Raw genomic sequence first — 14,992 nt, 5'->3', positions numbered from 1 at the left:
CAGCCTTGAAACAAATGAACCACCGCCGGCGGAATCACTGTCCGTCTGGATCGCCTTTTAGAGCCCCTTAACCAGCCCAACGCCACCGGGACAGCCCGGGCTCGCCCCCTCGGACAATCGGGGCTCTTGCCTTTTCCACGTTATCTAAGGAGAAAGGGAAGAATCAGCCTCGTCCGGGGGGAGGGAGGGTGGGGAGAGAGGGGGGAAAAGAAAAAAAAAAAAAGAAAAAAGGCGGGGGGAGAAAGTATTTAAAGCACAATATAAAAAAAAGCGCAGGTGAGGTGATAACGAGGGTTTGTCGCCGGGCAGCCTGGCAAGGGGGGGTGTTTTCTGCCGGGGGGGGGGGGTTCTCGCCGCTCCCCCGTGTCCCACGAGCCTTTGTGGGGCCGGGCAGGGACTACATCGCCCAGCGTGCCCCGCAGCGCCCTGATCAATGCGCCTTATTTGAATAATCTGCGAGCCCTTGGACCCAGGCCAATCAGCTGTCAGGGGCCCGTGATAAATCGCAATGCATTATTGATAATCATAATTACTCTGACATGCGCATTCCGCCCGATGGGGGTAATTTCCCAACTCTAGGAATTTGTTGCGGAGGGGGAAATAATTGCTGCTATTTCGCTCCCGATGCGGGTGCACCATGTCGCGACGCAAGCAGGCGAAGCCCCAGCACATCAACTCCGAGGAGCAGCCCCCAGATGCTGCAAGTGGTGAGGAGCGAGCCGAGCGCCCCGGCTCTCCCGTGCGGGGGGGGGGGGCTTTTTCCATCCTCGTGTTTCACCTCTTTTCCCCTCGCCTCCACGGATTTTTTTTTTTTTTTTTGGGGGGGGCGGGGGGGGATGCATTTCGATCCCTGCGGGGCTGAGCGGGACCCCTCGGGGTGTCCCGGGAGGGGGGCGGGGGGGTGTCTCGGTTTGAGCAGCTCGGGGCGCAGCCCAGCGCGGGGCTCCCCGACGGGCGGCTCCCCCCGCACCCCCATCCCCGCACCCCCAAACCCTCCCTGCGGCCGAGGGGATGGGGAGAACGGGGAGGGGGGGTGGGGGTGCGAACAGTTTACGGGGTAGGAAAGGGCTCAGGGTTGGTTTCCCCGATCGCTTTAGCGCTTTCTCAGTAGTTATGAATTTTTTTTTTTTAATTAAAAAAAAAAAGAAAACGGCTCGGGCTATTTTTGTTGGCGATCACAATCGCCCTGGACCTTTTGTAGCTTGACCTCCAGCCATCTTTGATTTCCGACTTCCTAAAATAACTCCGGTGAGCTGGGGGGGGGCTGAGCGCTTTGTATCGGGGCGGGGGGGGGGGATTTCGCTGCCTTCAGCCTCCGTCCCACCTTTTTCGGGGACCTCGCAGCCCTTCGCCTTCCTCGGGGCAGAGGGAAGGGGGGGTTCGCGCTGCAGTTAGCCCCGAGCGGCGGGGGGGGCAGGGGCAGGGGGCACCCGCTGCCGGTGACCCCCGAGGGCGGCGGGGAGGGCCCGGGGGTGCCGGGCTGGGGGTCCCCGGGGCTCCGGGGCCGCTTCTGCCCCCGCTGGAAACGCCGTCGGGGCCCGTCCCGCTCCCACCCGGGGGGCCCGTCCCGGCGGGGAGGGGGAGGCCGGCGGGGAGCTGCGGTTCTAACGGGTTGTGGTCGTGCTCGAACGCTCCTGTGTCCCCCAGAACTTTCTTTGGGATCTCAGCCTCCCTAAGGGACTGGTTTGTGTATTTTTTTTTTTTTTTTCAGTCCCTAGATTGATCGATCCCCCTGCACGTTACAGGAGTTGCTTATTCCCAGCCCCGCAGGAGGTTCGGGCTCTTAATTTTTTTCCTCCCCCTCATTTCTTTGAGTCGAAATGTGCAATTGTTGGGTCCGGTTAATGGTGACTTAAGAAACAGCGAGCCGGCCAGAAGGCAATAAATCCCATGTTTAATGCATGACTGTTTTCCTTTGTGCATACGGTCAGGCTGGGGGGTGGAGGTGATGTTTCCACATGTAAATCTCTGCCCGCTGCTGCTGGAAAGCCACCTCCGGGGCTGAAACAAAAGGGTTAATGAGTGCTGGTGCTGCCCGCTTGGGGCGGGAGCATCGCTGCGCACCAGCTCTCCGGGGCAGTCCAGCTGCTTTTTTTTTGTTGTGGTGGTTTGTTTTTGGTTTGGTTTTTTTTTTGTTTGTTTGGTTTTTTTTTGTTTTTTCTTTTTTTTATTTGTTTTTTTTTTGTGTGTTTTTTTTTTTTTTTTTAATTTTGTCCTCCCCGCTTTTTACCAACGAACCCGAGGATGCAAATCCCTCCGGGAGCCGGGGCAGCGGTTGCACGGAGGCTGCAGGGAGGGAGGGAGGGAGGGAAGGGGGTACCTGGCAGAGCTGCTTCTCCTGCCTCCTGGGCTGGAGCTGCCTTTGGTGGGTGGTGGGAGCCGCCCCGCGGCCGAGCTCCGCCGGGATGGGGCAGCGAGACCCCGTTCGCCGGGATTTCCCTTTCTTAAGAGCAATAAAAATCGCGGCTGCGGCTCCGGTGCCTCTTGGAGCCCGCAAATCTCCCAGGGAGCCTGGATGCTCCTCGCTCCAGGTGCGCCGGGAAACAGAGAGCGGGGAAAGGTGCATCACAAAGTCGAAATACTGGGACATTATCGATATACACAATCGTGATAATAAAATCAAGCCCTTCTCGCCTCTTTTGCAAATGTTCGGGTTGGTTTTGTTGGGTTTTTTTGGTTTTTTTGGTTTTGTTTTCGGGACCCACCTCTGTGAACAATGCGGCGCGTTAAGAAGCGGTTCTGCTAACCTGGTGATCAATTAACAGGTCAAAAAAATCAGCAGGTGGTCGCTGGAGAATAATACTACATACTGGAAATTAGCATTTTCACAAAGGGTTTGAAAATGCCCATTGTGCTGGATCGCTGCCACTAAAAATCTGATTCACTCTTGAATAAAATACAGTATCAAGCTGCAACTTTTTTTTCTCAGGGTAAAATTAGGGATTTCCTTTATTTAAGTCCCCGGTTCGTGCTTTGAGCTTTGCAGGAGCGGAGAGGGGGCTGTTTCACAGGGAAAGCCAAGTTCTGCGTTGGTTTCCTTTATTTTATTTTGATGGTGGGTTTCCCGAAGGTGCCGCGGGGGGGGAGCTGGGAGCGGAGCATCCCTCGGGGGGTGAGGGGGGTGAAGGGACCCGGGTGGGAGGGGGGCGACGCTCGGGCTTGTTTTTCCTTTGACGTAAGTGAAACGCTATAGGGGCTGTAGTGATGGAGCCCTCGCCGGGCTGGGCGGCGTGTGACGTTTTGACAGAGCTGCTGCTCTAACCTTTGCCTCCTCCCGCTTGCCGTGGGTGGTAAGTTGATGTCAGGCTCACAATTAGGACTCTCATGCAATTGACCTTGGCAGCGGGGTTTGTGCCGCTGAGCTCGCTCTTAAACACTGTTCCTAGCGTGAAGTGCGCTCCGCGGCCGCGGAGGGGGGGCCGCCCGGCAGGTAGGGGAGGGCTGGGGACGGGGGGAGCTCTGCTCTTTGGACGGTTATCTCCATCCAGGTTCGAGCAATCGCGCTCAACGTCTTAAAAAGTCATCAGTTAGCGGTCGATGCCCAGGGGGGTTGCGGGGACGCTGAGCGGGGCCGGGGATGCTGAGTGGGATCCCCGACGGGGCGGCTCCGGGGGGCAGCGGGGGACCAGCCTCCCCCCCCAGCCCCGTCTCAGCCCACCCCGCAGGTTTTAACGCTGCTCTTCGCTCTGCAGATGCGTTTATTCCCCCCCCCGTTCTGCCCCTTTGGTTAGGTAGCCGGATAGTCGATACCCGAAGGGTGGCTCGGTAGGGAGATAATAAAATAAGCCTCGAGGGAGCACCTGAAAGCACGTGGAGCCCTGTTTGTTAGGTGTGAGGCTTTTCTGGCTCGTTCTTGGGTGGAAAAATGCTGCTGATAACCTTGTATTCAAGACCCCATCGAGTGGGCTTGAATATGTCTGTAAGTAGTCAGTCGTGTAGTTTGCTTGCCTCAAGAAAGTGGTTTTTTTTGTCGTTAACGAAAATGCTTTAAATGGTCTTTCACAGTGGGTAAAGAAGGGACATTTTGGACAGTTTTAATGCTCTAGCTTTTCATTTTCAGCTGGGAACAGGAAAAGAAAAAAATGAGGGGTGCACTGTACTTAGGAGCAACAGGGAGCTGATGGCTGAGGTCTCACATCTAGGACTGGGTGCTTGCTAATCCTTCCTGACTTCATTTATCTGGGGAAGTGCATGATTATGTTAAAGTAAAAATAGTTGATCAAATGTAGTCTGGAAAAAGTAACCTCACTCAAGGTATTAAGCTCTTTGGGAAAAAATGTAACGGGGAGGGAAAGCTTGAGCTCTGACCATTTCCTCCCAGTTCAAGTGAAGTATAATTTTTATCACTGTTGAGAAAGAATGTTACTAATTGCTCAGATGAGTGGTAAGTCGGCAGCACCCGTTTTGAAATCACATCAAACCAGACAGGACTTATTTCATTCCTCTTTTACGGGTTCCCTCAAAATTAATTCGAGCTGTGTGGATTTTATCAGCCTTCCTCGTCGATGACCGCCTTGTCCTACACAATAGTGGATTTTTTCCATCCATTTGCCAGTGATTCAATCTACCCCCCCTGCTGGGTTTACTGCATTCTTCTAACTTATTGGATAACTAGATGCTGAGAGATAACATTCCTGAAATTCGGGGGTGGGGAGATAAAAAAAACAGTAGAAGTCCTATCCCTGGGAAGCCTTTGGAGAGGGTTAAGTGAAGTGCACAAGCAATTGTTGTGCAGGGCTCTGCTCCTCGGTAAATACTCATACAGTGTGCGGACAGAGCTGGCTGCACAGGGAGGTTCCTTTGCAGAGAAACCTCACGTTTTCAGACCGTTAAGTTCATGGCAGTGATGGGGGCTGGGGGGAGGGCAGGGGCTGGGGGAAATGAGGTGCTGTGATTGCAGGGGCTTGATGCTCCTTCCAGACTGGGGAGAAGATGTAGCGAGAAATCAAGATGAACGGTTTCAGAAAAGGTGTTGGTTTTTTTGAAGAAATGGTAAATTGTGCTTTTGTTATTCCAGCTACTACAGAATAACCAAGCAGTGCTTCTATTGACTGTGTTTAAAAACCAGCTTGTTTGAGATAGGGGAATCTATTCTAGTCTTGCTAAGGTGGATGGGAAAATTATGCCTAACTCCTAGCTACTCCTCGTGCAGCAAGTCACTACAAAGTGGGAATTGAGTTTATTAGGAGTTCTGTGGTGGTGCCTTAGTGACAGAGAGGGGAGCTGGGAACTAAACTGTGAGAATGACAGTGAGAGCAGGGCAGGGCTGCTAACCTGCCTTCAGTTTGCTGGAGCTTCTTGCTCTGAGGTGGCAACTGGGGCTTAACATAGAAACGTTACCCCTGGAGCTCCTCAGAATTGTGAAAATTAAGAGCGTGAGCTGTGCTGGAGTTGGAAATGGGAGCTTTGAATTTAGCTGTGGTCTCATCAGTGGAAAAAGAAGGAACTGCTATCAATGGAGGGGACAGAAATGATGCTTTGAAGCTGTTCAAGTTTGAGGACTCGTTATTCTGGAGCGTCTCCTTGGGGGTGTGAGGAACAGTTGTTCATACAGGCATTTATAATCCACTTGAAGCATTTAACGTGGCCGCTGCAGAGCTGCAAACCACAGCATGACATGCGTGTGCTCACGGAGGAGAGATTGTGGAAGAACAAGCTTTGTGCTTCCTAAAGTAAAACCTAAGGTTGTTTTGCAGCTCAGGGAAACTGTACAGTGGGGCCTGGGAGATTTGACTGTTAAAGCCCTAAACGTTAAAGTATTTGGGTTTGATGTTTTAGCCTGTGGAATACGTATTGGATGGATGCAAATAGTTACGAAAGTAGTTGTTGGAGCCTGTTGAGTTAGTGTACAGAGTAGTTTTGGAAGTTTCGTGTCTTTTTCTAGCACCACTACTTTCTTTTCCACTGTATCTGCTCAGACCATTGCAAAGATGAGTTTAAAAAAATCCATTCTTGACCTCAGTTGACCCTATTTATTGACCAAGTCCTGAATCATTTACTACTTGTGCTTTTCTGCAGACTGGATTTCTCTGTATGTTTTCCCGTAGAGTCAAATCATGTTTAGAGGCATCAATTTAATAATATTTGGGGTGAGAAATGTATGCCAAAACTATGCTTTTACTCATTTCCCTCACTTGTGGAAGTTGTTTAGGCTGAAGGAGTGGAGGAAAAACATATTTAATTCTCCCTGTTTAGATATGAGGAATCCAAACAGGTTTGATAATAGCTGTTATGAGAACACCTTTTCTTCCTGTTCAAGGACATGTAACCCTGAAGTGTGTGTGATTAATAGAATTTCACACACATAGATTTAGATTTACAAACCATAGCATAATGGGCTTCTGATACTTGCATTTTTTTAATCGATCAAGGTGTTTGTTTTTTAAAAAGTAGAGTTTCACTGTGTACTTTCCATCTCTTAGCATTGAACAGCTAAAATTTGGTTTGTTGAATAAATAGCCTTGTTAACAAATGTCAAAGTTTGCAATATCATCTCTTTCAGAGCTTTTACATTACCCCAAAGCAGTAAGTCAATGTGCTTGAGTTGTTGCTTGGGACGTCCTCCCCTCCACCCTGCCATGTACAGGATATACACGTGTATCAGATATGTGGTTCAGTTACACCTTTAAAATGAAAGCCGCAAATAGCTTGTGCTTGCAGAGTCTTTGGTTCCCTTTGCAAGATGGTGTGAGCTAGCAACATGGAACCAGAGCTGCGCCCTGAGATGAGTTGCTGGAGGTGCAGGACTTGAGTTGAAGAGGTCTTGTAATACAAATTCTCAATTGTGGTTGAGGTCTGCCTTGTGCCCCACTGTGTGCGCAGGGAGGTGAAGTACTTGGTTACTGCACCCTTGGCAGCTATCAGAATTGTACCAGTGAACGTGAGCTACAGGACAGCGCACCTGATGGGGGCTGTGATACGTCTACAGCCCTTCCTGCTTCTCCTCAGCTGTATGAGCCTCAAGTTTTACCTCCTGAATACTCCTGCCTGCCGTGTGCTCGCCCTCCTTGAGCCAGGTGCGAGTTTGTTGCCTGAAGGATGGCAAGAGTGAGCTAAAACATCCTGGTTTGGTTTAAAATTTCTCTTGAACTTCTGTTTTGATATTTCCCTGAATGATTGATTTTTTTTTTTTTTAATTTTTTTTTTGGTCTGTATGTGAACTATTCTCAGTCTGATCTGTGGGGTGCTGGTAGAGGAAGGGCAGGAGTGGACTTTCAGACCAGCTTTGCTTTCCCTCCCCCTCCCTAAAAGCAAGTGAGTTGTGGATGCAGCTAAACACCCTCTCCTGAGCGGGTCTGAAATGACTTTGTGTTTTGCGAGCAGGACTTGTTGCATTGCGCTGTAATCATCAGCAGCATCAATGTAGGATCATACCTCTGTGTGGGGCTCTGTAAGTTAATGATCTTTTCTTTACTACTTTGTCCTTTTAGAGGTTGTTTTTTTATGTGTGATGTTTGAAGTATGTAAAAGCTATTATCAGACTTCAGCCCTCTTCTGCAGTTAGTTGCTTCCCTAACGGTACAGCAAATGTCATTTAATAGAGCAGCCTGCAATTAAGAACTGCTCTAAAGTTCTTGTGTTAACTATCTTTTATGAATTTCTGTGAGACGGTTAAGTAAGGAGTACGAACTGAAGGAGGAGCACATTTATGGCATGTTTTGCTCAATGTTGCCAGGTCTTCTCTGTCTTCCTTGTGTCTCATTTCTTTTAAGCTATTCTGGAAGTGCGAGCTGCCTTGCTGCACTGTCCCTTTACCTGTATAAAGGGGTTCGTGATAAACCTTTTTCCACCAGGCCTTGTGAGATTCCTTTTATATTATTGTTTTTATTGAAAACTGAACTAAATATGCAGGCTTCTTTGGAAGTGCTAGTGAGTTAGCAAAACAAAGAGCAAGAGCTCAGATTGATCTGAAAACTTGATTGCAGCATCTTGTGTCTTTAACTTGCAATTCAGGTGAAGTCGGTGATCTTAAGAGTAGGAAATGCTCAGTCTAAATCTCGCTATTAATGATGTGAATTTCTTTTATTTTAAGGGAGTCCACAAGACGTCCCAGGTGACGGGGATGGCGAAATGAGTTCCAAAAGGTGCCGCACGGAGGAAACAAAAATCTGTGAGAAATGCTGTGCAGAATTCTTTGATCTGTCTGAATTCCTTGAGCATAAGAAAAATTGCACTAAAAATCCACCTGTCCTAATAATGAACGACAGTGAGGGAACAGTACCCCCTGAAAGTTTCTCTGATGCTTCTCTTGGGAGCTTTCCAAGTGATCGAATGGATAGCAGGGCACGCAAGGACATTCAGGCAAAGGGCAGCGCTGGTTCTATGGAAAAGAGAGAAGGAAAAATGGATGCTGAGTCGGTGGGAGGAATGTACCTTAAAATAGAACCCCCTGTCACACCTGCAGCACCTGGGCTGAGCTATCTAACAAAATCCAAAGTACCAAACACTAATGTGACTTTGCAGACGATACGCGGCACTAAAGTGGCCGTGAACCAGCGGACCTCTGATGCCATCTCTTCTTCAGCAGCCAGTTTTAATGCTATCCCCATGATCCTGGAGCAGCTCGTGTGTTTGCAGCAGCAGCAACTCCAGCAAATTCAGTTGACGGAGCAAATTCGTATTCAGATTGCCATGATGGCTCCCCATGCCCTGCATCCTTCTATAGCAGCTGCTACTGATCCACTAAAAGCTCTGGGCGCTCACATGTCTCAGCAGCTGTCGGCTGCTGTCGCTTTAATCGGACAAAAAGCTGGAAGCCAGAGCCTATCACTGGAATCCTTGAAACAAGGAAAACTACCTCATTCTAACACTGGCGTTGCGGCCGCCAGCTCGCTGGCTGCTGGGCTTTCTTCCTCCTTCCCCTTGAAGCCAGAGACCAGCAGAAGCCTCCCTGGCTCCATTTCTCGGTTCCCAAATCCTTTGCTACCTCAGTCCTCCAACTCTATCATCTTCCAAAATCCGCTTTCAGCCGTTTCTTCTGTAATAGATTCCTCAAAGAAAGGAAAGGGAAAACCTCCCAACATCAGCGTGTCTGAAAGCAAACCGAATGCAGAAGAGCCGTTCTTCAAACACAAGTGTAAATTCTGCGGCAAGGTCTTTGGCAATGACAGTGCCCTACAAATTCATCTCCGTTCCCACACCGGTGAAAGACCCTACAAGTGCAACATTTGTGGTAACCGCTTTACAACCAAAGGAAACCTTAAAGTGCATTTTCAGCGTCACAAAGACAAATACCCCCACATAAAGATGAATCCTTACCCGGTTCCTGAGCACCTGGACAATGTTCCCACTAGCACTGGAATCCCTTACGGGATGTCTGTGCCACTGGATGAGTCTAACCTAATTGTGGATAGCAAACCTCTCCTAACAACTCTGCCTACCTCTGCGGCCACCAGTGCACCTCAGACCATCTCCAGCCTAGCAGGCATTAAGGAGTCTTTGCCTGTTACGTTCTCAAGTGACCTGCAGTCAAGGCCTTCTCCAGAAAGTGAGGGTGGTTCATCTTCATCAGGGGTGGTTGGTCACGAATCGGGAACAGAGCAAGGCTTGAGTTCACCACAAGCTACCTGCAGTGTGAGCATCTTCCATGTAAGTGGGTCAAACGAGCAAGGCTCGGAAACATCGAAGCTTCAGCAACTGGTTGAAAATATCGACAAATCCACAGCTGACCCCAACGAGTGCCTGATCTGTCACAGAGTGCTGAGCTGCCAGAGTTCACTCAAAATGCATTATCGTACTCACACTGGAGAGAGGCCATTCAAGTGTAAAATCTGTGGCCGTGCCTTCTCCACTAAAGGGAACCTTAAAACTCATTACGGTGTCCACCGGGCCAATACTCCCTTGAAGATGCAACATTCATGTCCTATTTGCCAGAAGAAGTTTACAAACGCAGTTGTGTTGCAGCAGCATATCCGCATGCATATGGGAGGACAAATCCCTAATACCCCAATGCCGGAAAACACCTGTGATAACACCGATGTGGATCCTGAGAAGAATGGAGACGTTAGTCGCCCAGACGAGACCGTGGAGAGCATGGAGATAGAAGAGGACCTGGACCCTCAGGATGGCCCTAGGAGTTCTTCAAAACCGCCTACTCCATACGATGCACAATCAGAGTCGCCAGCTACAGCAACCACCTTCTCAGGTATTGCAGCGCTGGAGAATCAAATGAAGATTGTCAACTCCGCTTTGAACTTGCAGCGGCAAAGCAGCTTGAAGTCTAGTGACAATGGCTCAGCAGAAAGTGATGGCATGACAAATGATTCATCTTCCGTGGCAGGAGATCCAGATTATCAAAATGGCAGGAGTCCTGCTGCCTCCGAGTCTGCATCGCTCCAAGCTCTGTCCCCAGCCAATAGCCAAGCCGAGAGTGTAAGGTCAAAGTCACCAAGCTTCAACAATCAAGATGATACAGGCATGGGAAATAAATCGGAGGGTCCAGAGAACACTTCTGCAGAAATGGAAGGGGTCGTCGGCGCTTTGGATTTAACTTACGGCAATATTGGTCGAAAGGTCATTAAAGAAGAACCTGGGTTACACTTTGCAAATGGAGAATATGGTGAGTAGAAGGAAATGCTGGCAATAACCTGAGGTGGGTTAGTAGGACTGGAGGAAATTCATCTCTAAAAGGATCAACAGGAGCCAAGTCCTCCCCATCTTTCCCTTCTTTCTTCTTTATCAAGATGGGGGCATATGCCCTGTAAGTTTTGCTGATTCAGTTAGACTCAAAATTCAAAGCCTTAAGTACTATCACCTCCTGCAAAGGGTAGCATATAGACTGCCTTAAAATAAATAGAGACTGAGCACTTACTGTTTTTCCTGGGCTCACCTGATACCTCTCTAGTGCTTTCTAAACATACACGTTTGTGTTTCATAGAAAACTGCTTAACCTGAGAATGTGGCATTAAAACTCTGGAATCTTTTGTAGAGTTTTTGAGCTCTTTAGCACTCAGTCTAATGTTGATCTAAATTTGACCTGAAAGTGACCCTTTATAATTCCTAAGCTTGCCAGTAAATACAGGGATGAGCAGCCTAGCTGTGAAATAGCAGCCCTGCCATGTGTCTTTGGAGAGCATTGCAGGCAGCTTCAGAGGCAGGGCCATTAAACATTATCTTTGCTTTCTTTGCAGTTCGAAGTAGTATTCCGGCTGCTTTCGTTAGAGCCCCACCAGCCCTCATAAAAATGGAGATGCCCAGCGAGCGTCCCATTAGTGCTAGCCACTTCATTGGCCCACCAGCTCTGTCCCCTGGTGTGGCCCCAATCCTCGTGCCACGACCGAAATTCTGCCGTCCTGCCAAACAGCACATCTGCACTACGTGTGGGAAGAACTTCTCGTCTGCCAGCGCCCTTCAGATTCACGAACGGACCCACACTGGTGAAAAGCCATTTGCTTGCACCATCTGTGGGAGAGCCTTTACAACAAAAGGAAACCTGAAGGTAAGTTGTGTCTCATTTTGTGATCTCTTTTGCCAGGGAAAGTCATACCAGAGAAGGAAAGATTTTTGCTAATATTTGTCCTGCCATTGGTGACGACTTTGATTTTCTTTTAGTTCCTCAAATAATTGTCTTTGACTTGCATCTCTCCTTCCTGAGTTTCTTCACACAACTTGCTAAGCAGTGTGCTAAGATCACCCATAGAAGTCTTTGCTACTGTCCTTGACTTTCCTTTTTGGATGGTAGGGAAGGCTTGGCCCTTGCTGAGCGGGTTGCTTTATTTTCATTTGGATTTGGATGTGTTGAGACGTAACATTTTGTAGACTGAATGGTCCCAAATGATGCATACAGAATACATGTGTTACACTGCACTACTTGAAATGCCATTGCAGGATGGGAAGTGATAAAACAGAGGATAATCCCAAGATGGCATAAAGTACTTGGGGATTGTGTCTAAGCATCTGCTGAAGAAGTGTTTCAAGTCTGTCCTTATTGTCAGATTAATCCATTTGCCCTGTAAGGGACTTGGCAGCTCCTTCAGTCACTCAGAGGCTTCTCACTTCATCTGAGAACCTATTAAAGCTCTTTGGTCCTCTTGCATAAATGCTGATGGGGAGGGAAAATACGCTGCAGTTCATGAACAGTTACTTGCTGGAAGCACTAGCAGTGTGTGATGTGGAAGATTTTGGCTTGGGTGTAATCCCTCTTCCAAATTCCTTGGTGAGTTTTTTGCATTAACTAGTTTTTTTTTAGAGTAGTCTGTTCACAGCACATAATGCGGCTTTCACATTATGGGAGTGAGAGGGGCATCTTTGCCAAGACCACTTACAATAAGTGTAAAAACACAGTCCGACAAGCATTTCAGCAGTAAACTGCAGAAAGTCATGATGATGTCAGGCAGTAGAATGACTGTATCTTACACATAGCAGCAAGAGAACAAAGAAAAGAACTAGCCAGCTTAAATATTTGCGTGAATGCAAGTAGAACGTACGTGACTTCTTTTGAGCAACTTAGCTGTAAGCAAAGTAGAACTTGGGTATACCATAAACCAACTACAGTATTAATGATTTTTTACTTTTTTCTCCTCTGGAAGGTCCATGTAGGAACTCACATGTGGAATAATTCTGCCAGGCGGGGAAGAAGGCTTTCGATTGATAACCCCATGGCTCTGCTGGGGAATGATCCTAAGAAGGTATCCGAGATGTTTCCGAAGGATATGATGCCTCCCTCAGTGAGCATTGACCCTACAGTATGGAATCAGTATGCAGCAGTACTCAGCAATGGCATAGCAATGAAGACTAACGAGATCTCGGTGATCCAGAGCGGTGGTTTACCTACCCTCCCAGTCACCATCGGGGGTGGTTCCGCAATAAATACTGCTACGGTCTCCAAAATAGAAGGGACCCAGTCTGGGACTGGTTCTGATACAGAGAAGGCCAGTGGTGCTGCTGCAGACAATGTGCCAAAACACCAGTTCCCTCACTTCATGGAGGAGAACAAAATTGCTGTTAGTTAAAAACTCTAGTGAAGTTGACATACAGAAAGAACATATATATATATACACAAACATATATTTTTAAGAGATTCCACTTCAGCCTCCTATTTTCCTATTGACGTGCAAATGATTTTATGGTTGTCTTTGTAAGAGTTGCCCAGAGTACAATCATGATATTGCTTTGCAAATAGTAAATAATAAAGAATAGGATTTTCTTCTATTTGGAAAGATGCGGGTCTTGCAAAGTAGTTGTTACGTGTGACTTTAATGTGTACAGCCTTACAGAACTTCCTGCAACTTGAAACTCCAAAGGTTTAGAATATTTACCTCTTTGTTTAGAGTGAAATACTTGATGGGTTTGAATAGAGTGGAAACAACCTACTGTTGATGGAAAAGGTTCTATTTACTGATGAGAAATGAAAACTATTAATGCGGGTAAATATCCTAGAATGTCTGCCACCCTCTTAGAAATAGTTTTTCTGTTTGGATTTTTGGCTCTGTGTGCTTTCTGAATGTAATTTTTACTATAATGGCTATAAAAACTACAGACTTTTTTTTTAAATTTTTTTTTTTGCCTCAGAAGTTCTATGAAAAGAAAGTTGCTGGTTTTCTTTAATCATTGCTTTCCTGAGGAATTAATTCTCTGTATTGTTGACTGCTGCTTATTTAATACTACTACTAGGACAGTCCTTCAAGTATAATGCCAAAACTCCTACTTCCAAAGATGTGCAGTTTTTCCTAGTTGTTTTATTTCAATACTGAGAGCCCCAAACAAGCGTGGGTGGGTATGTATATACTTTTTTTTTTTTCCTCTTTTGAAAGGGAAGACTTGCCTTGGGAAGTCAGGTCTAAAAGCTCTGCAAGGAATCTCGGGTGACTGTTGCAATTAGGCATGGGAACTGGTTTCCTCAGCAAGAGACTTTTTTTTTTTTTTTTTTTTTTATTTGGGTAATTTAGAAGATCAGTCTGTGTAAACCTGTATTTAAATATGAAGTATTCATGCTTAGGTTAAATGTTTTGTGGGGTTTTGGATGGCATTCCTACTCTGGTCATTAAGTTTCTTGGTGGTCTGTAAACTTGCATTCTACCAAAATGGTAATTAATGATCCATGTGTATTGTATGAAGGTTGCTGGGATAGTCATCTGGATTCTAAGTTATCTACCTCATTTTTTCCTTTTGTAGTTGTAGTGTCTATTTTTCTATTAATGACCACTGTAATGAACTGAGATTCAAGCAGATGCTTCCATGCACTATCTGAAACCAAAACCTGATGTATTAGTGGAAGCACCTGAAGACTTGCTGGACTGACCTTTCACTATTCCTCTAACGTCTGCTGGAACTGTGTGTGTAATGGGATCTAAACCAGACTGGAAAGTGAGCATTTGGTATGGAAGGACTGAAAGATGGAAAGGAACTCTTAGTTGTTGACTGCAGGAGATCTTCAAGTCCGGTCTCTGTTGTGGAAGGCCTCAAAAATGCAGATTACTGAAAGTTTGTGTAATGTTGTTGCACCTGATTCTTGCTTATGATCTCTGTATGCCGAGTTGTGCCTTTCCTGCTGGACTTGTAAGTAAGAACATACCAGTACCTGTTTACACTGTAAAATGGATATTGTTACATAGACCATGCAAAAGGCATCCCAATTGTCAAGTTTCTGCGTTGTGAATGTATAACTTTTAAGAACTCTGTAGTTTTGAGTACCTACTGATGCGTTTCTGTTGACATTTTGAGAATAAATTTTGGGATGGCTTTTTCACACTCAGTGCTTACATTTTTCTGACAAAGCATTTGTTTCCTGAGGAGAAAGTTCAAGAGGCAGCATGCTGCCTTACTCCACTTTTAAAATCCACGACCTAGGCTTAAGCCTTAGCTGGTTCCTTAAAACAACAGGAACTAGGTAGCAGTGGAGAAGTCTCTAGATCAGTTTCTTGGGAACAGTTGTGGTTTGGTATAGGAAGTGGTACTTGCCAGGGTTGTAGATACCCACACTAAAACGGAGTGACAGTAATGTATAGTAATTCCTGTACTGTGCTCACCCTAGAAAGGGAAAGGAATACTAAGT

At 47.0% G+C, this 14,992-nt stretch overlaps 1 protein-coding gene across 2 annotated transcripts; it reads left to right on the top strand.

Moving 5' to 3' along the window:
* The first annotated feature begins 553 nt into the window (after nucleotides 1-553).
* Nucleotides 554-14,622, top strand: SALL4 (spalt like transcription factor 4). Of its 2 annotated transcripts, none has more exons than XM_069871864.1 (4): nucleotides 554-707; nucleotides 8,033-10,558; nucleotides 11,130-11,437; nucleotides 12,528-14,622. In XM_069871864.1, the coding sequence occupies exons 1-4, from the start codon at nucleotides 638-640 to the stop codon at nucleotides 12,948-12,950; spliced, it is 3,327 nt and encodes a 1,108-aa protein (XP_069727965.1). In that variant the 5' UTR covers nucleotides 554-637; the 3' UTR covers nucleotides 12,951-14,622. The 2 variants fall into 2 exon arrangements, with proteins under 2 accessions (XP_069727965.1, XP_069727966.1); XM_069871865.1 differs by lacking the exon at nucleotides 554-707 and adding an exon at nucleotides 1,176-1,248.
* Nucleotides 14,623-14,992: the final 370 nt, after the last annotated feature.

This window comes from Phaenicophaeus curvirostris, chromosome 18 (assembly GCF_032191515.1).
Source record: "Phaenicophaeus curvirostris isolate KB17595 chromosome 18, BPBGC_Pcur_1.0, whole genome shotgun sequence".
NCBI lineage: Eukaryota > Metazoa > Chordata > Aves > Cuculiformes > Cuculidae > Phaenicophaeus > Phaenicophaeus curvirostris.
Note: the sequence above shows the minus strand (reverse complement) of the source record. Positions and strands in the feature narration are given on the sequence as shown.

Bases quoted from the DNA above. Each gene is read 5' to 3' on its own strand.
- SALL4 (XM_069871864.1), top strand. From the start codon at position 638: ATGTCGCGACGCAAGCAGGCGAAGCCCCAGCACATCAACTCCGAGGAG. The intron at 708-8,032 runs GTGAGGAGCGAG...TTTTATTTTAAG, and splicing joins GCCCCCAGATGCTGCAAGTG to GGAGTCCACAAGACGTCCCA. The intron at 11,438-12,527 runs GTAAGTTGTGTC...CTCCTCTGGAAG, and splicing joins CAACAAAAGGAAACCTGAAG to GTCCATGTAGGAACTCACAT.